Below are 25,209 nucleotides of genomic sequence, written 5' to 3'. Positions count from 1 at the left end.
AAGAGGCAGCTTGTTTGGCTACTGGTTAGCTATGTTATTCCCTCAGCTCTCGAAGGAAAGATTCTTCTAGTGATCTGGAACATGAACAACCGCTATCTCTTCTGGCAGCTGTAAGTTCTCTAGTACTTGCATTATTAAGTCTCTATGGACTAAGTTTTGGCCTTTACTGTTAATGAGACCTCGCTCTGCCCAGATTTTCAAAGGTGTGGATGACTCCAAAGGCATACCTGGAGTCAGTATGAATAGCTCCTTTCTGGTTTTGCAGAAATTTTAAGGGTTGATTTAGTGCAAACAACTCACGTGTTTGTGCAGAGCAGTCATTAGGTAATCTTCCTGATTCTATTTTTGTGAGGGTGTCTCCATCTACTACTGAGTACCTGTTAGGTCTTTTCTCTTTTGTCACTTGAGAAGAACCATCTACAAAAAGGTGTCTTTCAGTTTGAAAGGGAGTTCCAATTTCTCTGGCATCTTGGAGGGACAACTGTGAGACTGGGGCTTGTCTATGGTGAGAATTTCTAGGAGGGGGCAAGCAAGAGAGAGAAGCTGGATACTGAGGATGGGGTGGACCCGGGGTGGACCCGGAGAAGCAGGGCTGGAGGGAGCTGGCTCCCCTGCTGAAGGTGCCTCTGGGATTCATTTCTTTAGTTCCCTGGGATTGCACCTTGTAGCCTCACCTAAGATGGCAAACAGGAGGGCTGGATCAATCCTAACACTGTTGGCAAAGGTCTGGATTATTGTCCTGAAAGGTGTAGAAATCCTGCAAATAGGAGGCCTGCGATCATTTGTCCTCACAGTTACAGAAAAGGTTCAACGGGAGGATGGTATTGAAATGAATGGTTCCTTCCTGAGGCCAAGCCAGCCCTTCCTGTAAGTCATAATTTGGCCAAACCTTTGTGCAGAGGGCTATGAGGCATTTTTCTTCCAGAGTCTGAAGGTCAAACAGTCCCAGAGATTCGGGATACACCCCAGAGGAGTATAAACTGGGAATGGTGAGGATAGCTGGTTGCCCATTCTGAAAGGAAACAGATGTCCCTCATTTTCCTTCCTTCTCTCAGCAATAACTCGGGGTGTGAGGGAGAGAGAAAGCAGGTGTTCCTCACTTTCTCTGCCATCTTTTCATCCCTGACTCCTGGTGACCTTGGCAGGTGCTCACCATGGGTGCCAATGTGGCTTGCCCCCATGAAGTAGGGAGAGCCTAGAGAATAGGAATTATCTGCACTAACCTATCCCCCCTACTTTTGACAACCTTTAATTCCCTGGGCCTCATCTATGCCATGGAGGATGGCCTCCTTCCATGGAGCAGGAGTTTAATTGGCAGGAATTAGTCCTGCCCATTTACATTGTGCCTGTTGCTTGGCTTTGGATCCCTCAGATCTGGTTTTCCATGCTAAGGCTTCAACCTAAAGCTTGTAATTGAGTTTGGGACAAAAAAGGTATTTCAGGGGGGTGCACGGGTCCATTTACATTAAGCCCCATATGGGCCCCGCCAAATTTGCAGTCATCAGACACCAGGGGTCACTCCTCTGTTGTTTCCCTATCATAAGCAGAGTTCTGAGGTAGGAAAAGAACATTCTCACTTAGAAAAAAAATAGCTTAAAGTGCAAAAAAAAAAAAAAAAAAAAAAAAAAGGTGGGGGTCTGTCCTGGGGGAAGAACGTCTTTCTCTGTACAAATGGGCTCCTTCAATCACTGTATCCCTTCCCTGGTTCAGACTGAGTTGAGCTCCTCAGCAGCTGGGCTCACAGGGGCCCTGGCCTCTGAGATTGCCCTGGGGTCTGGGTGGCATGTGCAGCTTACTCCTGCTCTGCTTGGCCACTGGGCATGGCACATGCATGTGGTGGATATGCCCAGGTGCCCGGGGGAAGGAGGGGAGCCACCATACACCATGCATACCTGCAGCTTTTGGGGTGGGGGTGAGGATGACACCTCTAAGAACAAATGGAAATCACATTGTTCTGAATTGCATGTCTGATGGCTGGGCCAAAAGCTCATTCTACTTAATATCTCTAGTTTGTAGCAAAACCCTTAACATTATAAAAGAAGAGACAGGAGCCATTTCAAACTGTGAAAGAAGGAAGGAAAGATACTATAGGAAAATCTAGGGGTCTTGGCTGATGCTTCCAGTTGCCCCAGGCCTTTTTCCTGGTCCCACTCAATGGCTAAACCTTCATGAAGGGAAATCAAGCCAACATTCCTTTCCCCCTAAAGAAACAGAGAGGTGGCAGTGTCTTGGAAAAGAGACAGAGCTGATAGTTCCACATTTGTACTCATCCTTCTGATGGATCCTGGATGAGCCCCCAGATGAAAGGAGATAGTTCCCTTGACCCCTTCACAGGACTTGTGAAGCGAGTGACTTGTTTGCTCAGCCCACAGCTTTCAACCCCTCATGGGAGGGAAAGCATGCAGGTGAGTGGGTGCAGAGACCAGGATGAACACTTCTGGGTAGCCAGCAGGAACAGAACTCCATATGGGCCCATAGCAGTGTCTAGGGGTAGCCTGTGACCCCTGGGGCCTCAGAGGGCATGTGTTACAGTGTGCTGTTTTAGCTTTGCCATCCATGAATGGCTTAACTATTAGATAACTCAGTGGAGGGTCAGTGTGACAGCTTCTTGAACCCATACCTGGGTCTTTGTCTAGTGACCAGGAGGAATCAGGTTGCATGAACAAATTGAAGATAACAAATGTGGAGGATTTCACTGCTGATGAAAGTGGCTTTCAGTGGGATGGGGAGGTAGCAAGGGGATGGATTGGGAAGGTGGTCTTACCCTGGAGTTTGGCCAGCCCTGGCCGGCCGAACTCTTCTCCGAGGTTTCGCTGTTGAGCCATAACTCTGAAGTCAAGTTGCTTCTCACCGATGTCAAGCTGCTGCTTCTCTCCTTCTCTGCCACACTGCTCTGCTCCTTTGCCGGTAGAGTCTGGGGTTTTAATGGATACAGAATGGGGGGCAGGGTGGGCCAGGGTGGGTTTGGAAAAGGCAACATTCGGGTGGAAAAACAGGAGTGCATGTTCTCACTTTGGAAAGCAGTTCCAGGCTTGAGGGTGGAGCCCTCACCAGGGACCCTGCACTTTTCTACCTAGCATTTCCCTGCCTACAGTCTGTATCACTGTGACCTGGAATCCCCCTCCTAACTTCAAGTTGTCTTGCCTTTGCTTCAAGTTGTCCTGCCTTTTCCAGACAAAATCATTGTTCATCTTACATATGTTGACTGATGTGTCATGTCTCCCTAAAATGTACAAAACCAAACTGTGCTCAGACCACCTTGGGTACATGCCGTCAGGACCTCTGGAGGCTGTGTCATAGGCATGTGTCCTCAATCTTGGCAAAATAATCTAAGTTAACTGAGACCTATCTCAGATTTTCAGGGTTCACGTTTTGGTAACCATTAAGGGATTCTGAGTGGAGGTGCCCCAGACCTTTGACAAATCTCCTATCAGTGCTTGGTATCTGCTTGAGCTATCTTTGTGGCTCAAACCAATGAGACAATTTACTGAGGCCTGGAAGTACCCCTTCTGGAGAATCCCTGATCTCCCCAAATTTGGTCAAGATCTAAAGTTTATTTTGCTGTACAACTTTTTTTTTTTTTTTTTTTTTGGAGTTTTAGTTGCTTCCAACACAAGGAAGGCAAGTTTTTATTGCTTTCATGGTGATGGAAGGCAGGTAACTCATTTATGGAGTTTGAGCTCACTTCCAATAGGGAAGATGAATTCGAGATTTTTCCAGTTTCTAGGATGGTAGAGAGTAGTCTTCAGCCTGAGACCCATCCCTTCATAAGTAACTGAATTAGGGTTTGTCTTGGTCAAAGTTAAGATTAATAACCAGCTGGTCTTAATTTCTCCTTACCACTAGAGTGCTCAGTAATCATACAAGTTTTGCCATCATTTGTTTTGCTTAAAACAGATGATGTTTTTATTGTTATTAGTTTGTTTCTGTTTTTGTTGTTGTTTTGCTCTTTTTCCCATTTGGGTTAGATCAACTCTATCTGACTTGATCATGTCTGAAGGCAAGTTCCAAATTATGGGGAACAAGGCCTCTGAGGTGGCTAAATTTCCACACACAAAAAGAGGTGATGTGGTGTTGGGAGAAAAATGACCAGCAAAAGGTGGTGGTGGTGGGGAGGAGGGGAGGGAAAGATTTTTTTATTTTGACTATTTAAGGGTCTTTATTTACATAACAAGGTCACCTTTTATCTAGGCGGGCCAAACTGAAATAGCAATGGCTGTCACCCCACAGTGCAGTCCCATAGCTAAGGGTTCTGCCTTCTTTTTTCCTACTATGACAGCCTGGTTTTGTTTCCTAAATTAAGCCCTTTCTGGTTTGATATTTGGTACTCCTGAAATAGCAGCAATTTGTTCTAGCTGAAATATGGTAATGAGATTTAAAAGGATTTTTTTTTTTTTTCGAGACAAGAGTTTTGCTCTTCTAGCCCAAGCTGGAGTGCAATGGCGTGATGTTGGCTCACTACAACCTCTGTCTCCTGGGTTCAAGCAATTCTCCTGCCTCAGCCTCCTGAGTAGCTGCGATTACAGGTACATGCCACCACGTCCGGCTAATTTTTTGTATTTTTAGTAGAGACGGGGTTTCACCATGTTGGCCAGGCTGGTCATGAATTCCTGACCTCAGGTAATCCGCCCACCTCAGCCTCCCAGAGTGCTGGGATTACAGGCATGAGCCATTGCGCCTGGCCTTAAAAGGATTTTTAAAAAGGAGTTCAGTGGTTAAAAGTCAGTTTAATTAAAAGATAACATCCAAGTTGTGTGTGTATGTGCATGCATGTGTGTGTGTTTGTATTTAAAAGGCCTTCAAGTGTTTTTTTTTTTTTTTCCTCCCAGGACCTCGTTCTTTTTTTGAGCGAAAGTTTTCTTCTTTTCAGTTGACTGAATTCTGTTTTCTAAATTTACTGGTGCTGTCTCTCCTTTCTCTTGTGCCCTCTGCTGCATGAGGGACTTAAAATAGTTTATAATAGCCTAGGGTTTCTTAAAGAAGATGGAGAAGGTGCCAGACTCCCTTTAGGGAGAGACCTGTTTTTCCTTATGGAACCCTGAGAGTGTAAGCAGACAAATTCATCTCAGCTCTTAAATTGCTTCCTTTTGTGTTGTGTTACCTGATTTATTGACTAAAATAGTTATTGCAACAGAGGCTACTCTTGGGTTTTTAAGGAAGAGTGTAGTTTAGACAGTTAGAAATGCCTTTGTTTAAAAAAAATTTTTTTAAGTGCACTGTAAAAGCATCACATGGTCTAGCTTCATAATAATTCTCCATTTTTGGAGACCCAGGATTCAGTATGGGCTCTGCCCAGAGCTCAGAGATCCAGTTAAGAGAGAGGTAGTTCCGGCAGGGTGCGGTGGCTCACACCTGTAATCCCAGCACTTTGGAAGGCCTAGGCGGGCGGGCAGATCATGAGGTCAGGAAATTGAGACCATCCTGGCTAACACCGTGAAATCCTGTCCCTACTAAAAAATACAAAAAATTAGCTGGACGTGGTGGCAGGCGCCAGTAGTTTCAGCTACTCGGAAGGCTGAGGCAGGAGAATGGCATGATCCCAGGAGGCGGAGCTAGCAGTGAGCCAAGACTGCACCACTGCACTCCAGCCTGGGTGATGGATCGAGACTCCCTCTCAAAAAAAAAAAAAAAAAAGAGAGGAAGTTCCTAGCTAAATAAAATTGGTCTCCTCATACAATCTTATGATAGATTTCTATAATTTTATGTTTGATTTGGTATCCATCTTTAATTTCTCTCTAGCACCATTAGACTTTTTCTCTCAGTACGTTAAGATGTAAATTTTGCTATCTGAGTTTTTATCTACAAGTTGTTTTCCTTCAATATGCAGATTTAGGGCTATTTAGCTGACAACTGCCTATGGTAGCAAACAGATTATTGAGAATTTGAAAGTCTAAGATAAGAAAAAAGGTTCTTATGAATCTATAAGATGTACTTCTGTTGTCATGCCTAATACATCTATGTATTTATGTGTTGTGTACACAATGTTTTACTACATATATATACATATATATAAGAGCTCTAATTGACTTAAAAAAGCACTTGAATCAAATACTTTATCGGGAAAAAAGAAAAGACTAGTCAAAAGCTTTTTCAAGGTTATATAACTTTAATAAATAAGTTGGCTTTAAAATTATTGGTAAAGTAATATTAGAAATGTCTTAAGAACTGCCAGCATATATTTTTGTTTGCATTTATTGATCAAGCAATTTTATACTTATCCCTGCCAAATACTATAAGATGTCAAAATTTGTCATAAGGGTTAGAAAACTATAAACCCAGCCCAAAACAGAATGATCTTTGCTTGTGTAATTTTTAATAAATAAGACATTGATATTAGTTTAAGGAAAATAGCTATATCTTGAATTTTTCAGTTAAATTATTATAACTTCTAATCGTGTGGCTTTAGGCAGTTTAGTCCATAGGCAGTAAGGTTTGTTTTGGGAAAGGACTGTTATCATCTTGTTTAAAAACTAAAGTAGAAACTAAATTCCTCCCAAAGTTAGTTTGGCCCATGTCTAGAAATGAACAAGGACAAGGACACTTGGAGGTTAGAAGCAAGATGGAGTTGGCTAGGTCACATGTTTTTCACTGTTTCAGTTATAATTTTGCAATGGTGAGTTTCATATCTTTAAATGATGACTATCGCAGTTTTCATAGTCTAGGTAAATGATTAAAATAAGATAATTAGGCTAGACACGGTGGCTCACGTCTGTAATACCAGAACTTTGGGAGGCCGAGGCAGGCGGATCACAAGGTCACGAGATCGAGACCATCCTGGAAAACATGGTGAAACCCTGCCTCTACTAAAAATACAAAAAATTAGCTGGGTGTGGTGGCACGTGCCTGTAATCCCAGCTACTCAGGAGGCTGAGGCAGGAGAATCACTTGAACCCGGGAGGCAGAGGTTGCAGTGAACCGAGATCACGCCACTGTGCTCCAGCCTGGATGACAGAGCGAGACTCTGTCTCAAAAAAAAAAAAAAAAAGATAATTAGGTGAATGTGATGGAATAAATACTTGTAGACAAACGTCATAATTTGGAATCTAAAGTTATATTAAATTAAATAATAGATATTTCATTATTTGAATATTTTCCAATAAAAATATATTGTAGGAAAAATTCTTTCTAAAAAAGTGTCATTCTAAAAAAGGCGAACAACTTTTGTCTAATTCAAAGCTTATTTAAAGGTTATGGGCCAGTCATGGTGGCTCACACCTCTAATCCCAGGACTTTGGGAGGCTGAGGCAGGTGGATCACCTGAGAACAGGAGTTCAAGACCAGCCTGACCAACATGGAGAAACCCCATCTCTACTAAACATACAAGATTAGCTGGGCGTGGTGGCGCATGCGTGGAATCCCAGCTCCTCGGGAGGCTGAGGCAGGAGAATTGCTTGAACCTGGGAGGTGGAGGTTGTGGTGAGCCGAGATCGTGCCATTGCACTCCAGCCTGGGCAACAAGAACGAAACTCTGTCTCATAAAGAAAACAAAACAAAACAAAAATTTCTGTGCAGTGCAGAAGGTCTTTGCTTTTGCCTTTTGGTAACTGGACTAACAGATTTTATTGTTTATTGAAACAATTCCTATGCCATTATTATCAAGTTTTGGTTTGCTTAGGAAAAAACTGAGATTAAATTAAAAAAAATTAAGGTTATTACATCCATGTATCTTTCTGTATGTGTCTTTAATGTACTTGTGACATTGAGTTATAGGGCTTTGACTCCTGGGTCTAAAAGAACACCAAGTCCTGCTAAATTTTAAACCTTGACAGCAATTAAACGCCATCTACAAGTCCAGTTGAAGATGCCAATCAAAATAAACTGCATTCCTGAAACACGGGGCCAGAAATTAAAACTATTCAATTCCTCAAGGCCCGGGGACTATTGTGGAAGAGGTGGGCTTGTGAGATTTTAAGGGCTGATTTTGAGGATAAAATGCCTTCAGTTTCTCTATTAATTAATCATTAATGTCAAAGACACATGGATGCAAGAGCAGCATATAGGCCCCTATGTCAGATTAACAAGGTTTTCTTGAAGCATTAACTGACTTCTTAATAAAGATTATAAAAGTCTTGTGGAAGTTATATCTTATAGTCAAGATTAAAATCTTAAAGATTGTTTATACATTTTAAAAAACAAATTTAATCGGTTTCATGCTGTTTTTATTAGGGCTTATTGTTTGGAAAATTAACATTCCTCTCTTAAAGAATGAAGATTTTTGCTTTTTTTTGAAATACTTGAGTTATCACTCTGGTCAAGTGACTGACTTATTTTGCAATGACCTGAGATGTCAAGTGATTTTGATAAAAGTGATTTTCATATCAACATACAATACTGTAGGATTCCATATTTGCCTATATGTTTTCTTTTACTAGAAGCTTTATATTTTTGCATAGTTCCATGTTACTGGATAGCATTGTTTCATTTTAACTTGAAGGACTGCCTTTAATATTGCCTTTAGGGAAAGTCTAATGGTGATGGGCTCTCAGCTTTTGTTTTTATGGGAAAGTCTTAATTTCTCCAGTTCTTAAAGGAGAGTTTGTTAGACATAGTATTCTTGGTTGGCAGTTTTTTTTTTTCTTTTAGTTCTTTGAATATATTATTCTACTTCCTTCTGGCCTGTGAGGTTTCTGCTGAGAAATCTGATAATCTGATAGAGGCTCCCTTGTATCTGATGAATTGCTTTCTTTTGCTGCTTTCAAGATTCTTTTTTTCTGTGTGGTTCTTGTACACAACAGACTACTATTCTGCCATCAAAAATAATGAGATCCTGTCATTTGCAACAACATGGATAGAACTGGAGGTCATTATATTAAGTGAAGTAAGCCAGGCATAGAAATACAAACATCACATCTTCTTGCTTATTTGTAGGATCTAAAAATCAAAACAGTGGAACTCATGAAGATTAAAAAGTAGAATGATGGGTTACCAGAGGCCGGTAAGATTAGTAGGTGGTAGGAGGAAGAAGGGGATGGTTAATGGGTCCAAAAAAAAAAAGAAAAGAAAGAGTGAATAAGACCTACTATTTGATAGCAAAACAGGATGACTGTAGTCAAAAATAATTTAATTGGACATTTAAAAATAGCCCAAATAGTATAATTGGATTGTGTATAACACAAAGAATAGATGCTAGAGGGGATGGATACCCTATTTTCCATGATGTGATTATTATGCATTGCATGCCTGAAACAAAACATCTCATGTACCCCATAAATATATATAAAAATATATAAATATATACACTTTCTATGCACCCACAAAAATGAAAAATAAAAAATTTAAGAAAAGATTCTCCTTTTCTGTAACTTTTGAGAGTGTGATCATAATGTGTTTCAGTGTAGGTCTCTTTCAGTTTATCCTAGTTGGAGTTCATTTAGTCTCTTGAATTTGTATGCATACTTCTTTTCTCAGATTTTTAACATTTTTAGCTATTATTTCTTCATATTAGCTCTCCTTCTCTTTCTGTTGTCTCTTTCTGAAACTTCATAGTGCATATTTATTCCTCCTAATGGAGTCCTGTAAGTCCCACAGGTTGTCTTCACTTTTATTCTTCCTCTTTTTTTCTTCTATTAAATAATTTTAAATTACTTATTTTCAGTGAATTTCTTCTCTTCAATAATTTTAAATTACTTATTTTCAAGTTCGCTGATTGTTCTGTCTTTGATGGTCAGTCAGGTATAGCTGACTGGAGAGACTCAGGAAGACAAGGCTTATTATACTGACAGCTGCTAGGAGAGGAGACACAGTGTGCCACACAAGGTCATCTGTTTGGTCAGGAGGCAGGAGACAGGAAACAGGAATGAGGGGAATGAGGGGAAGGTTTGGCTAGAGTCTTTATCGGGGTTTACATGAGAAACAAAAGGGAGGGCAGAATAAGTATTTTAAGTTTGACTATTTGAGTAATTTTGGTGTTATCTAAGCTATGGGTTTGTCCCTAGTTACTTGGTACCTGGTTGTGGATGATTAAAGCATACCTCCTGGGGCATATGGGCTAGAAAGGGAAGTTAGGGCTGTAGATTTATTAGTTTGTATATCAAAGCCACTCTCCTGGCTGAGCCCTTGCTGTTTCTAAGAATTGGCTGAACCCAGGAGGAGCAGCCTTTCCCCAGAGAGGAAGGTTTTTAAAGATGTCAAGACATCATTACACACACACTTACTTTATATGCATTAAACTGATTTTTCTGTCCAATGAAGTCTGCTTTTTTGAACTGTATGTGAATTTTCAAGTTTGGTTATTGATTTTTTAGCTCCAGAATTTGTTTGGTTGTTATAATAGTTTTTATCTCTTTGTTGATATTCTTATTTTTTCATGCATCACTTTCCTGATTTCATTTAATTGTCTTTCTGTGTTCTATTTCAGCTCATTGTGGATCTTTACGACGGTTATTTTGAATGTTAAATTCTCTTTTAGGTAATTAGTAGATCTCCACTTCTTTATGTTAGGGGCAGAAGGCATCCAAGTTACCAGCAGTGAATCTGTACAGATCTGCAGCCACCTCAATTCTTGCCTCCTCAGAAGAAACAACTTGACTGAGGGGCATAAGGCAGAAAAAGAGACAGAGTTTCAGAGCAGGAGTGGAAGCTTATTAAAAAGCTTTAGATCAGGAAAGGAAGGAAGGTACACTTAGAAGAGACCCAAGCAGGCACTGTGAAGGTCAAGTGTGGCATTTAACCTTAATCCTAGGACTTTATAGGATGGTTCACTTTTGGTATCTTGCACTCTTTTTCCCATGATTCTTCCCTTTAGGTGGGCTGCCTGCATGCACAGTGCCCTTCTTACGCTTGGAAATGAGCATGAGCAGTGTGTTTAGGAAGCTGTATGCATCCCCATCTGAGGCTTTCTTGTCTTTTCTGGTGGAGTCCCCTCAGAAGGTCATACTCTGCCATTTTGTCTCTTAATGTGCATGCCTGGGCTCATTTGCCCAGTTCCTGAGATTTTAATATCAATCTCAAGTGTTTTTATCTCTTTGGGAAGTTGCTTCTCACTGGTGCCTGCATTCAATTAACACTTTAATGTGACAGCTGTGGACCATCAGTAGATTGTCTCTCCCTGGTGCTGGCTGCCAAATGATCATTTTTAGAGAGGCAATGCGAGAACTGTTGAACCATTACCTGATGATGGCTCAACATTCCTGGTGGGTAGGGGAAGAAATCTCTCCTGCCCCACGCATGCCTGTCTAACTACCTGTAACATTTAGGGCTGGTTTCTGGAGATTTATTTTGTTCCTTTGGTTGGGCTGTGTGTTCCTGTGTCTTTGTATGCCTTGTCATCTTTTGCTGAGATTTGGGCATTTGAAAAAACGGTCACTACTGTTCTTTACAGACTGTCAGTTAAAGAGGTATGTCTGTTTTTCATCAGGAGCTCATCATGTCTTGCTCTCCCTGGTGTTTGCCTCCAATAGTGCAGTTCCTCTGGTGCTGTAATGAGCCACCTTTGTTCTCAGTGGCACCCAACCTGAGTATGTTGTTGTTTCTGTTAGCACTTCAAGTTAGGTGGTACAGAAACCATCTACTATGTAATTTTCTGTTTCATGAGGTATTTCTAATTATAGGGTGAATTTTCATTTCTCAAACGCTGGATTTAAGTTTGAAACAGTATGATGTGTATTTATTTTTAAAATTATGTTCCCACTGGTTATTCAGAAATAAATAGGATTGAGGTGGCCTCCTGAGGCCTTTCAGTCATATAAAATCTCTTAACATTGCCAAAGTGTATGAGTTTCTAAATACTTTACATAGAATCATAATACTTATATTATTGCAGTAGGTTACCTATTGCATCTCTACACATGAGCTTTGATGTCCTTTAATATTTTCTTGGTTCAAGTCCAGACCTCCTCCACAGAAGTCAAAGGTTATTGCTCTGGTGTGGCAAAACACCAAATGTGTACCCTGTATTTACAGACTCAATGTATCAGAAAGGTTACAAAGTCTAAATGCATTATTTTAATTCTCTGATGAAATGGAAATAATCTTGAATAGATCTAGAATACAATATCCTAATCGCTAGTTTCAAAAGACTTGAGAGAATAGGCCAAGTGAAGACCAAACCAACCACAGAGATTGGTTTTGCTTGCTGGGGGTATAGAGGGGATTTTCAGGAAAGTAAGAGGTAGGCTGGGCATGGTGGCTCATGCCTGTAATCCCAGCACTTTAGGAGGCCAAGGCAGGTAGATTGCTTGTGCCCAGCAGTTCAAGACCAGCCTGGGGCAACTGGCAAAACCTTGTCTCTACAAAAAAACAACAGAAACAAAAAATTAGCCAGGAATGGTGGTGCATGTCTGTAGTCCCAGCTACTCTGGTGGCTGAGGTGGGAGGATCACTTGAGCTCAAGGGTTTGAGATCAGCCTGGGCGACATGGTTGAAACTCTGCTCCACAAAAATTAGCCAGTGTGAGCCTCTGGTCCCAGTTGCTTGGGAGGCTGAGGTGGGAGGATTGCCCTTGAGCCCAGCAGGTGGAGGTTGCAAAGAGCTGTGATCACACCACTGCAATCCAGCCTCGGCGACAAAGTAAGACTCTGTCTCAAAAAAAAAAAAAAAAAAAAAAAAAATCTTGTCCAATAGAAGGTTCTCTGATGTTAGAAATGTTTTAGAATCTCCACTGCCCAATATGATACCCTCTAGCCATTCATGGCTACTGAGCAATTGAAAGTTGGCTGGTAAAAATGAAGAACTGAATTATAATTTTATTTTATTTTAATTAATTTAAATTTAAATAGCCACACGTGACTAGTGTCTAGCATATTGAACATCATAGCTATAAATTAGCGTGCTTTTAGGGACTATCTACTTGAAATATAAGAGTTAGCTTTTAAAAATTTCCCTGACATGTTTTTTTCAGCCATTTATATTTGAGTGTTTTATATACTGTTTGGTGTGCAGTGAAATATACAGCAATATCCCTATCTTGGAGAAAAAAAAGTAAAAATTAAAATAAGCAAAGAGAGACAATACAGAAACATGAGAGTTGCCATAATACACTTTAATCTTCATCACAGAAGAGTTACACTAAGTATAGAGGACTTCAGAAAAGCAAGAATGCTTTCCAGGTTGTAGTGTTTGTAGGAGGAAGGGACTGGTTATTGAAGCACGTGGTATGTCTTGGGTAGGTAGAAAGAAAGGAAGAGAAATTTCAGGAGGAGGCTTGGTATAAATAAAACTGGGAGGGTAGGAAGTGGTAAGATGTGACTAGGACCCAGTAAGTAGGGCTAATTTGCTGGAATATGGAGGTGGTTTGGAAGGTGAAGCTGGAAGTGAAGGCTGGAGTCATTATGGTTATAGCTGCTCTTGAATGCATGGCTAAAATCTTGGGATTTATCTTTCAGGCAGTGAAAGTTCAGTCATTGAAGGATTTTGAGCTAAGGAACAACATAATAAGAGTCTTTTTAAGGAAAATAACCTTGCCATCTGTCTGAAATAGAGAGAAATGGGTTAGGAAGCTATTACACTAGTTGAGGCAAGAAGTAAAAGGTTTCTGAACTAGAAGGGTGGCTATAGAAATAGAAGGAAAACAAGGAATGGTTAGACGGAAATATTGTAAGAGATTTCATAGATTAAAACTGACAGATTTTGCTGACAGATTAGAATGGATTGTGGTGGCAATGGGAAAGATGAGTCAAGAGGTGACTCCAGGATTGTAGCATTAGCTGAGGGTGGGAGAGTGAGTCCAGTTAAATATATACGCCAGTGAGAGATGGGGACAGATGTATTACACTAGGACCCTGAAGTTTTTCTTGGAGGGTTCCAAGAGGAACCTGAATCACTTGATGGTTACTTCACCACCAAAAAATTGCCGGAACAAACAGTCACTATTTACACGTTAGTCATGCATTTAAAAATTAACTTGAACCGGCTGGGCGCAGTGGCTCACGCCTGTAATCTCAGCACTTTGGGAGGCCGAGGCGGGTGGATCATGGGGTCAGGAGATCGAGAACATCCTGGCTAACACGGTGAAACCTCGTCTCTACTAAGAATACAAAAAAAAAAATTAGCCGGGAGTGGTGGTGGGCGCCCATAGTCCCAGCTACTCGGGAGGCTGAGGCAGGGGAATGGCGTGAACCCAGGAAGCAGAGCTTGCAGTGAGCCGAGATCGTGCCACTGCACTCCAGCCTGGGCGACAGAGCGAGACTCCGTCTCAAAAAAAAAAAAAAAAAAAAAAAAAAATTAACTTGAACCAAAACTTAATCTGAAAATGTTAGTGTATTATCATGTGAGGACTGAAGCATTTCCAATATGTTAATAAGCACATGATTGTAGAAAATGTAAATATGATGATAATTGGCAATGATACCAGGATTGTACCTAGTGATTTATTGAGCTTCCCTCTCTACATGTCGCCACCCTGCTGCCTGTCACCACCTTGCCTCCAGCCTTTTAAAATAATTTTTTAGTAGAGTGAATAAGAGCAAACACAATAAACTATTCTGGTAACTGGAATCTGATATCATTTGTTATGAGAATTAAACTTTCATTATTACCTAAATATACTGGGTAATAAACTAAAACATTTTCAGTTGTTTTTCTTCCTTACTAGAACTGGAAGTGGAAAGTTAGTCTGGTATCAGTCATTTTCTTCTTGTAATCTTCATCAAATCTCTCATTCTGAGCCACAGTGAAGTGTTTCTTCCAGTCTCCCACTGCCCCTGAAATACAGTTATGTGGGAGAGGGTCAGTAGCTGTTGGAAGAGTCTGTGCTTCCCTATTCTCCTGTTTCTGTATGATGATTTCTATGCCATGTTCTAGGAAGGGCAGTATTGGACAAAACGTTTCTCTTGCTATCCTGTCACTTCCTTATCCTGAAGAGAAGACAACTTTCTTGTCTGATCTGTGAGACAAGGAGAGCCTCTTGCCACCTGGTTGCATTAGTGGGTGGGCGAGACCGCCATGTTACAATAGCAGGCCTGAAGGGCTTTCTTGTCTTTCCCTGTGCCCTGTTGCACATTAAAGCATGGTGGGTGCTCATGACTGTAGCTCCCATGCTGTAAACTGACCAAGAAGGGCCTATTTCTGGGAGGCTCAAGGTACCATTTGAAGAAGAAAAAGTAAGACCTCCCCCCACAAATTCTCTAATTGTAATCCCTGTTACCTTTCCCAGTTTCGTTTTTCTTAATGTTATCTATCTATGTATTCTTTATTTTGCTTATCACTAGAATATAATTTCCACGCAGGCATGAATTTTTGTGTTTTGTTCACTGCTGCAAACAGTGGCTAGAACAGTGCCTGGCACATAGAAGCCCCTCAGTAAGTACCTTTGAATGACTGAATCTGATAGCATAGAACTGTCTATAAAATGGATTCTTTGCCCTATCTGACTTAATTCTATATATTTTCATGTTATTAGCCAGAACTCTTAAGGGAAAGTGGGGATAAGTGGTTGGATTTGGACATCAAATCTTACTCTCTTAATCTTAATAATAATTGGCTAATTAAACACGATTTTCATTTTGTCAGTGGCTTCTTAAATACTTCTTTTCCCCAAATCATTTATTACAGATATTGTTTTTCCTAGACACAGGAAAGAAAACTCCTCAAATGCTTTAAAATATTTGACAGTTCTTTTAAGATTATAATGAAAAGAAACTATAAAAACCTTTTCTCATGAATGGAGAAATGGAGTGGTCCATGATTTCAGCAGGAATCGATGAATAGTTTGCCATTGGATTCTGTTTCATGACATCAAATGAAGTGTAATGGACAATTTTATCTAGAACTTTGTCATCTAATTTCTTCCCAATAAATTCTGCCAGCTTCTGAATTTCATGCTTTGGGTTCTATGATCAGAGTCAAAAGAAAAGTAATGATTTAATAGAATTAGTTTAAAAAGAATATTATGATGGATTGACAGTAACCAGTAACATATTACGAGCTAAAATAAAAAACAAATCTTAACAAATGCTCAAGTGACTCATTTTAACGTGGTGACCCATATTGTTCTTTTTTTAGTAATTGGAATCACTAATAATTTTTTCCCCTTAATATGTAATCAGCTGGATAGGGTTAGTGAAACATTCACCAGACAATGACATACAGTGCCTAGTGAATGGTTCACTAAGGGAATGTGTCAGGGTTATGTCCACAAGCCCTGCTCAAGGCATTTCAGAAGCACAGGGGCAGAAGATTTAAGACCTGACACAGAGGAAGCTACATCCTGTTTCTGACATTGACAGAAATGTCCCCAGACTGCAGTGATGGCAGGAGGAGAGGAGAGAATTTTTTTTTTTTGCATGCCTCAAGAGGCACTCATGGCTAGTGACTCTGGTACCAGACCACCAAGTCAAGTGGAACTGAGAGGAGCTGAGTTCCAGTGTAGCTACTGATTTTGCATCAAAGGGGACATACAACCTTGTGACATCACTGTGGCTGTGGGACTCCTCCATCTCTAGGAGCGGAGGGCGGGTGGGGAAGGAAAGTGGAAGCGCTTACCCTGACCACTGTGTCTGTAGTGGGCTTCTGCTTTAAAAGCTTGTATGTCAAAAATGTTTCATTTAATTGACCTCACACAGGCTAGGAATCAGAGAGTGCTGAGAATTGTGAGCTTTGTGGGAACTACAGTGAGGGGACATTCAAGAACAAGATCACAGCAATATTTTTAAAAGTTTTAGGGACTCTGAGGTTAGATTACCTATTTCGATAGTTTCTTCCTGGCATGCATAATACACTAGGGTCTACCTAAACAAAAGAGCCCCATTCCCAGCGACATATCCTTTCTCTGACATGGCTTTGATACATGCTGTAGGGAAACATCATCTGTCTGGAGTCTTCGTATGGTGGCACAACACTTTTGTACCAAGTAAAAACAAAGTAAACACAAAGAAGGAGGGAATTTTATACTGATAAACTCATAGGTTGTTCTGCTGGTTCTTTGATCATGCTTCTGAGAATCCTAGAGCTATAACAATTATTTTAAAAACCACATGAAAATAGTCTGTGTTTTCCTCTCCTTTGATATTTTGTAGAACTCACTCATATCACAAGGCCCAGCAGTGATTGAACCTTAGAGAAGTGCATCTAAATGGTGATGTGTGCTTGAATCTCCTGGTAATTTTATAAAACTCCAGACTTAGCAGGCCTACAGCGGGCTCCAGTAGCTCATGCAACTAGTCTGTGAAGCACCTGTTGAGTATCAAGGCTTTCAACGACCAATTCAAGAACAGACACTGTAATTCTGTATAGATCTCTGTATTTAGTGGGGTCAGAGAAAATAGCTGAGTAGATGATTATTTACAACAAACATCCACTGATATTATCTCATTTAGTCCTCAAATAAATCTTGAATGGGTAAATATTATTATCTTCATTTTTACATTTAAGAAAACTAATTTCCCAAGATGTTAAGTGTCTTTACCAAGAATTGACAGAACTTGATTTCAATAATTTTGAATCTAAATCATTAGTATTTTCCATTGCACCACTTCTTAAAGTTTTTTAAAGCTATTGGCTGGGCGTGGTGGCTCACGCCTGTAATCCCAGCACTTTGGGAGGCCGAGGTGGGCAGATCACGAGGTCAGGAGATTGAGATCTGGCTAACACGGTGAAACCCCGTCTCCAGTAAAAAATACAAAAAATTAGCCGGGCGTGTGGGCGGGTGCCTATAGTCCCAGCTACGTGGGAGGCTGAGGCAGGCGAATGGTGTGAACCCGGGAGGCGGAGCTTGCAGTGAGCCAGAGATCGCGCCACTGCACTCCAGACTGGGTGACAGAGTGAGACTCCGTCTCAAATAAATAAATAAATAAATAAATAAATAAAGTATTATGTTCCTCAGTGCTAATAAAAAAACAAAAACTCTGGGCGTGGTAGCTCATGCCTGTAATCCTAGCATTTTAGCAGGCTGAGGAGGGTGGAACACTTGGGATCAGGAGTTCAAAACCAGCCTGGCCAACATGGTGAAACCCAGTTTCTACTAAAAATACAAATAATTAGCTGGGCGTGGTGGCAGGCGACTGTAATCCCAACTACTCCGGAGGCTGAGGCAGGAGAATCTCTTGAACCCGGGAGGTGGAGCTTGCAGTGACTTGAGATCGCATCATTGCACTCCAGTCTGGGCGACAGAGTGAAACTCCTCCTCTGTCTCAAAAAAAAAAACAAAAACAAAAAACCAAAAACCAAAGAAACCAAAATGTGCTAGGATTTTTCTTCCTGCTAAACTGCATTTTAAAATAGACATGCAAGGGAGAAAATGACACCATCCATATTGTGTAATAACCTGCCTGTAAGGGAAATGTGCAGCATCCCTGGGAGCACCAGGAAGTTGCAGGTGAGACTGTGTGATACTTAAACTCATGATCAGCCATGCGCACTTTGACAAATGACAGCTGTAACCAATGAAGTGCAGCAATTTTCGGTTCCCCGCATCAATCTGAGTCCCTGATGGGGTCAATACATTATGACTTAAATGTTTTATGGTCCAGTGGGTACACCTTAGATGGCACTGTGCTCACCTTCTTCATGTCCTCATAGAAGAGATAGAGAATACGGTGTTTGTCTTTGGCTTCCCACCATCCTTTCACATGTTCATGCCAGGAGCCCCAGCACACTGGAGGATGGGATGGAAAACAGGGCAATGAGTCACAGAGGTCCTATTATACCACTGAAAGGAGAATTCCTGAAGAGAAGTGAGAGTGTTCCATTAAAGAAGGCAGAGCCCCTGCTGGTCAAAAGAAAAGATTCTTTCCTTCTAGGGTGTTTGGAGATTTTGAGAAACGAAGGGAAACAAAGCTAAATTCTCTCACCTTTCCCAGCCAGAAAAGTCTCAAAATACTCTTCCCATGTTCCTGGAGCAGGAAGTGCTTTATTCATTCTTTGGAAATGGTAATAGGACACCATGTTGTCCTTGGGATTTCTTGCTACATAGATTATCTGGGAATGATGAGGGGAGGGGAAGGGAAGAAGCAAAAAAACAGGATTTTTTTTTTTTTTGCTGTTACTGCCCAGGCAAGTCATGTTAGGGTAGATACATTTCATACAGTTCATTTTTTCTGAGGCTGCATTCTTATCATCCTGGTTATGGGAGACTTTTTGTTTTTTTTTTTTTTTTGAGATGGAGTCTTGCTCTGTCATCCAGGTTGGAGTGCAATGGTGCGATCTTGGCTCACTGCAACCTCTGCCTCCTGTGTTCAAGCGAGTCTCCTGCCTCAGCCTCCTGAGTAGCTTGGATTACAGGCGTGTGTCACCACATCCTGTGAATTTTGTGTTTTTGGTAGAGATGGGGTTTCGTCCTGTTGGTCAGGCTGGTCTTGAACCCCTGACCTCAACTGATCCACCTATCTCAGTCTCCCAAAATGCTGTGATTACAGGCATGAGCCGACGTGCCTCGCTAGGATTCATATTAATTTGCATATTGATTATTGTGAAGAGGTATATATATATATATATATATATATTTAACAAGTGAAGTGTTTTAAGAGGAAATGGAAGACTAAGGTTGTTATAAGGAGTACAACTCTGAATTCCTTTGCTTTTTACCTTACAGTTTTTCTCTAGCAAGGATGGTGGCAGCAAGTGAAAGGGAAGATGTGTTTTCAGGATCCGTGGTGAGGGCATTGCATGAGCTTGTTCCAAACCTGCAAAATTGGTTTTCGATCAATTTCTACGATTTTTTTCTCTATTTGCTTGCAAGTCTTGCTGCTTCCATTATTACGACTACAATTCAAAGCATCTATAAGAACATTGTAACTGTAGATCTGGTGTGAGAGAATACATCTAGCCTATGAATAGATGTTTTGACTAGAACAATTCCTAACCATAACAGTCATCCAAATAAATAAGAACCTAAAAAATTCAAACCCTTTCACCAGGATTATCTTACTTGAGCTTATTCTTTTGAAGTAAAATTAATTTCTAACTAGAGAAACAAAATTTAACTCACTTTTGTATAAACAGTAATTCCATTAGAAAATGTCTGGAGTATAACAATGGCCAGACACAGTTAAAAAAAGACAAAACCATGAAACTCACCAATAATTGTTTGAAAGCCTATAATTTCGAAAGGTGCAAAGATAGTAAAAATCTTAAGTGCATTTTAGGACTGTAGTGAAGTGTGGCTGTTTATACTCACCAGATCCTAAGGATGGGATTTTCATTTCGAGGAAAGGAAATCGTTGATGAGTCGGTGCCCGTTTACTTTTCTCCACATCACCTTCATTTTGTATTAATTCCACTATCTCCTGAGTCCATGTTGTTCCTTACGTGCACGTAAAATGAAGATGAATAGACATCTATTATAGTACATTCCTTAAAATATGATCAAATACTTGTTAGAACATCTATGTCTTTTGTTTTGTTTTTTGAGACAGGGTCTTGCTCTGTATCAAGGCTGGAGTTCAATCGTGCAATCTTGGCTCACTGCCTCCTGGGTTCAAGCGATTCTCTCACCTCAGCCTCCTGAGTAGCAGGGGTTACATGCATGCACAATCACCCCTGGCTAATTTTTGTACTTTTTGTAGAGACGGGATTTTACCATGTTGCCGAGGCTGATCTGGAACTCCTGAGCTCAAGTGATCTGCTCGCAAGTGATCTGCTCGCCTCGGCCTCCTAAAATGCTGGGATTATAGGTGTGAGCCACCATGCCTGGACCATCTATGTGAATTTAAAAGCTAGGTTTTAAATGGGATTCAGAAGATAGCATTCCTTATTTATATCTTATTATCATAATATGATTTAAAAAATACTCCAATTTTGAATGGACATTAGACTGATAAATATACATTTATTTTTTTCTGTCACAACTATTAATTTGGATTGTTATTATTGTTCTATTTATTTAGCTGTATTGTCCTTAGAAAGGACATTCTCCCCAAATTGTGATCTGCTATAGAGAAATGACTACATGATTTTCAAACTCTCTTTTTCCCAGTTGCATAGCATAGGAGACACTTGGTATTTGTTGGCTGAATGAGTGAACTATTAGGGCTTGAACTTGATATTGACCATTAGCACTTAGTATTCAATTTTTCACCTTTCTCTGTTTCCCCCATATCTCATGGGCTGAAAGGCTGTAAAAGGCCTTCCCTAAACTCCTTTGCCACTAAGATTCTGAAGGCTATTTAGATCCCTCCAGTGAGATGCATTAGCCTGAGTTTTGGAAGGCAGTGGGGAGATAGAAGTCATCCTTCCTGAGGTGGTGGCTGCTGATAGTAGCCCCAGCAGATAGAAATTTTGCAGAGACCATTCGACGTTCCATGGCCCAGTGCCCTAGACCCAACCACTGCCACTGTGGCCATAGGTAGAATGGTATCCCCCAGCTTCAGTCTGTCTGTGTCTTGCACTGATCCTGACTGATACAGTGATATTGTGCTATCAACATAATCTTCACCCTTTGATGAAGATCTGTTGCACCAGATGTTCTGGCAAAATCCAGGTTAGGAGGATGTTGAGTTATTTTAGGATGGCTTTTTTTTTTTTTTTTCCAGTGACAGGGTCTTGCTCTGTTGCCCAGGCTGGAGTGCAGTGATGGGATGCTAGCTCAGTGCAGCTTCCAACTCCTGGGCCCAATGGTCCTCTTGCTTCAACCTCCCAAATAGCTAGGACTGTGAGTGCACGCCACCATGCCTGGCTAATTTTTATTTTTTTTTGTACATAGGAGTCTCCCTATGTTGCCCAGGCTGGTCTCAATCTTCTGGCCTCAAAAGATCCTCCTGTCTTGGCCTCCCAAAGTGATGGGATTACAGGTGTGAGCCACCATGCCTAGCCAGGATGGCTTTCTGAATCCTGATCTAGGTTGATCTTTCCTGTATTATCTGGCTGAAACTCTATAGATTCCTTTTCCCATATTCTCAGTTTAGTGCTTTTAAAGGCCTAGAATAAGGGCATAGGTTAGAAAAAAATTAAATTACATTTTATATTTTATAGTAGTGGGTCTCCTGTATTTTCTGGCAGCAACTTTTATTACAGGACAAAGGGCCAAGATATCTTTAGCTATCCATGCAAAGAATATTCCAGACATTTGTACTAGTTTTATGGGAATTTATAGCCATAACACTGAATGTCTATAATGAATGAATTGAATGAATTTATAGACATGAGCCAACATGAGGGCAGATTCAAATGTTGCTAGAGGCTCCGGGGTGAGTGGAATGACTTCTCAATTTATTCTCTAGAGGTCAGTGATTCTATGATGTATTTTTTTCTTGTGTCATTCAGAGTATTATTCTTTTAAAAATTTAGGGTGAACTATTTTTGCCATCTATGCTTGTTTCTTCTTCCTTCTAATAAAATAGCCTTCATTAATGTATATGGTTTTAGTTATGATTAAATATTACTTTAGATGGCAAGCATTTAATTTTCTTAGTGTGCTTTTTGAATTGCTTAAACTTCATTAATGCCATGAAAAACCTAAATGAACCATATCTTTGTACTTGCGTTTGGCAGATAGAGAAAAGATTATTTATGTATTGAATTGATAATCAAGTGGAATTGTCAATGAAATTAAGATGATGAGATGTGATCCTCACCAGTGGCTACTTTTAGAAATTTACATTCAGAAAAATTTGATCCTGAATGGGCTCCTGATGAGTAAGATTGGGAAATCAGGACCAACATGAAACAGATGGACAAAGAAGAGACCAAGGCCTCCATGTGCCTGCAGAATCTTCTGTCAGGATCTTGAGAGATAAGAACAAAAGAGGATTTTGAACAGTCTCAGAAAATACTGAGGTTTAGATTTTTTGATGTGTGTGTGTTTGTGTGTGTATAACAAGAGTTTTTGACAGCTTGATTTTGCAAAGAGCAAATGTATATACAATTTGTGTGTGGACCCAGTAATGTATTTCTAGTAGATATGTAGATATGCAAAAATATTTATAGAGAACTATTTCCACCTCATCATCACCCAATTTTTATGACGTGGTGGCTCGGCTCAAGCTAGTCCTACTTTTACAGACAACTTTGTTAAACTGATTGTTGAGATAAGGCAGTTGGTTCACAACTTACCACAAAGGAAGGTGGAAATCAGAAGGATGGTTCTCAGACCCTGAGATGGGAGGGCTGCTGAGGTGATATCAGCATTGCAGAACCAAAGCTCCTCTATTTCTTTCCCAAATCAGACTCGGGATCCCCTTTCTAGCTCACACACTCAAAGCAGCTTTTTACAAGATCTACAATAAGGGCCTAGATTGGGAACGAATAAATAAACAAGTCTACCCTTTTGCTCTTAACTGTTTTCACTCTCTCCTGGGAAAGTGAAAAAAAAAGAAAAAAAAAAGAAAGTACATCATAGCATCATAGGAAGATTGAATTCTAAAAATTTGTATGTCATTTTAGTATGTTTCGGTATAGCTTCAGTTTCCACTAGTAACTTTCTTTAGCCATATCACTCTGTCCAGTAGAGTTTTCCAGATCAACTTCTTTATTTCATGACTAATGCATACTTCCTACTTACCTTCCTAACTCTCCTCTTCCCCTTCCCCTGCAAGCCCTTCACATACCTGCTTTAGGATAGGTAGAAATAAGCAGGTCATCAGGCTTGGCTTGGAAGTTCCAGATCTTATCCCAGATGTCACAGGTGTCTGTGGGTTGAAGAATTCCCTTCACGTAGTTGACACTTATGCGCTTTGTTCCATCAAATGTAAAATCCTCCATCTCCTGTAAGGCCATTAGTGTAAGAAATCAGAGGGCTCTTCCAGACACAAAGTTATCTTTCAGTCAGCATATGGCTGCGTTGTGGCTAGAGGCAGCACTCTATCCACCACACTACCACACTATCCAGCCCTCTAGCACAGGCCTGTCTGGGCCAGCAAACAGGGAGAAAGTGAGTTGCAGGCCTCCCGACTCAGGTTCCAGGGAACTGGAACTCTTGTTTATGACTTTGTCCGCTGGCAGTTTCCTGAGGAACTGCAGCCCCCTCCTCACCAGGCTGTGGCGTCACAGCAGAGGCGGTCACAAACCCTGCTGGCCAGCAAGCAGGGAGAAAGTGAGCTGCAGGTCTCCCGACTCAGGTTCCAGGGAACTGGAGCTATTGTTTATGAATTTGTCCACTGGCAGTTTCCTGAGGAACTGCAGCCCTCTCCTCACCAGGCTGTGGCGTCACAGCAGAGGCGGTCACAAACCCTGCTGGCCAGCAAACACGGAGAAAGTGAGCTGCAGGCCTCCCGATTCAGGTTCCAGGGAACTGGAGCTCTTGTTTATGAATTTGTCCACTGGCAGTTTCCTGAGGAACTGCAGCTCCCTCCTCACCAGGCTGTGACGTCACAGCAGAGGCGGTCACAAACCCTGCTGGCTGGGTCCCGTTCCAGCCCTTGCGTTCTCTGTGAGTTAACAGGACATAGTATCACACTGTTTATAGCTCTCATCTCTGTGTCCATTAAACCCTTCATAGATAATTTCAGTAATTGTTCCTTCTGGGAATTTTAAACAATTAAAAAGTTGCAGGACTTGCCTGTGAAATTACAGATTCTACACAGAATGACTTCCCTGAGAGACTGCAGGGACTTTCCCATGGGCTATTAACAGTGGGGGCCTGGATGGATCTGAATCTCCCAGTACAAACATCTGCCAGGGTCAGCTTTGTTATTTTTTAACAGTAAAATAAATAATGCTAAACTGGAGAAGTCTCCTTCCTTTGTAGGGGTTTCATCACAGCTATGAAAACATGTATGCCTCATTTAAAGCAAAAGGGATGCAGAAAACTCCAGAGTTAACAGAAGACAGTGGCTGCCTTAGGAATCCATTCTGCCCCTGATAATCAGAAATTTCACAACTTGCTTCAGTCCCTGCCCCCGGCCTGGCCTGCACCCCAAGGCCATGCCACACTTGCTCCCCATGGCAGCATTCCTTCTGGAGATCTTGTCGGCTCTTGTGTGTCTGGCTGTCTGATTCTCTTTCTTCGTGTCCCAGCTTTGATGCCCCCTTTCTGGAGAAGCCGTCTTTGACTTTCTATGTCATCTCAAGTAGGTCCCTCCTATTTCCTTGCTCATGGCACTTTGTGTTCCTTTAGAGCAACCATTGACAGTTAGTTTTTGCGTGTTTACTTGTTGGCATTTTCTGTCTCCTTCACTACACTCTAAGGCACATGAAATGGGGCCTGTTGTTTTCTCACTGTTTGATAGCTGTATGCCTAGTGTCTGGCATTCTTCTATTTCTCGAAAGAATGAATGAGTAAAACTAAGCAAAAATTGAGGAAGCGAGTTCCTTGGGCCATCATTATGTGGGGACTAGGTGAGTATGGTGGCTGTGGCTTGACATCCTTCAGAGAGAAGTCAGGCTGCCTGTATTTGAATC

At 41.0% G+C, this 25,209-nt stretch overlaps 1 protein-coding gene across 3 annotated transcripts; it reads right to left on the bottom strand.

The window, feature by feature from the left end:
- Positions 1-12,958: 12,958 nt before the first annotated feature.
- On the bottom strand, positions 12,959-24,294 carry SULT1C4 (sulfotransferase family 1C member 4). 3 transcript variants are annotated; one of them, XM_063695688.1, is made up of 8 exons: positions 24,004-24,174; positions 23,418-23,574; positions 20,051-20,176; positions 19,459-19,556; positions 18,726-18,852; positions 18,435-18,529; positions 15,587-15,767; positions 12,959-14,639 (listed from the first exon to the last, which is right to left on the bottom strand). In XM_063695688.1, the coding sequence occupies exons 2-8, from the start codon at positions 23,569-23,571 to the stop codon at positions 14,527-14,529; spliced, it is 894 nt and encodes a 297-aa protein (XP_063551758.1). In that variant the 5' UTR covers positions 23,572-23,574; positions 24,004-24,174; the 3' UTR covers positions 12,959-14,526. The 3 variants fall into 3 exon arrangements, with proteins under 3 accessions (XP_063551758.1, XP_018876622.1, XP_004031624.1); XM_019021077.4 differs by having other exon boundaries at positions 23,842-24,164; XM_004031576.5 differs by having other exon boundaries at positions 23,418-24,294.
- Positions 24,295-25,209: the final 915 nt, after the last annotated feature.

Source organism: Gorilla gorilla, chromosome 12 (genome assembly GCF_029281585.2).
Source record: "Gorilla gorilla gorilla isolate KB3781 chromosome 12, NHGRI_mGorGor1-v2.1_pri, whole genome shotgun sequence".
NCBI lineage: Eukaryota > Metazoa > Chordata > Mammalia > Primates > Hominidae > Gorilla > Gorilla gorilla.
The sequence above is the reverse complement of the archived record's forward strand: the minus strand, read 5'-3'. Positions and strand labels throughout refer to the sequence as shown.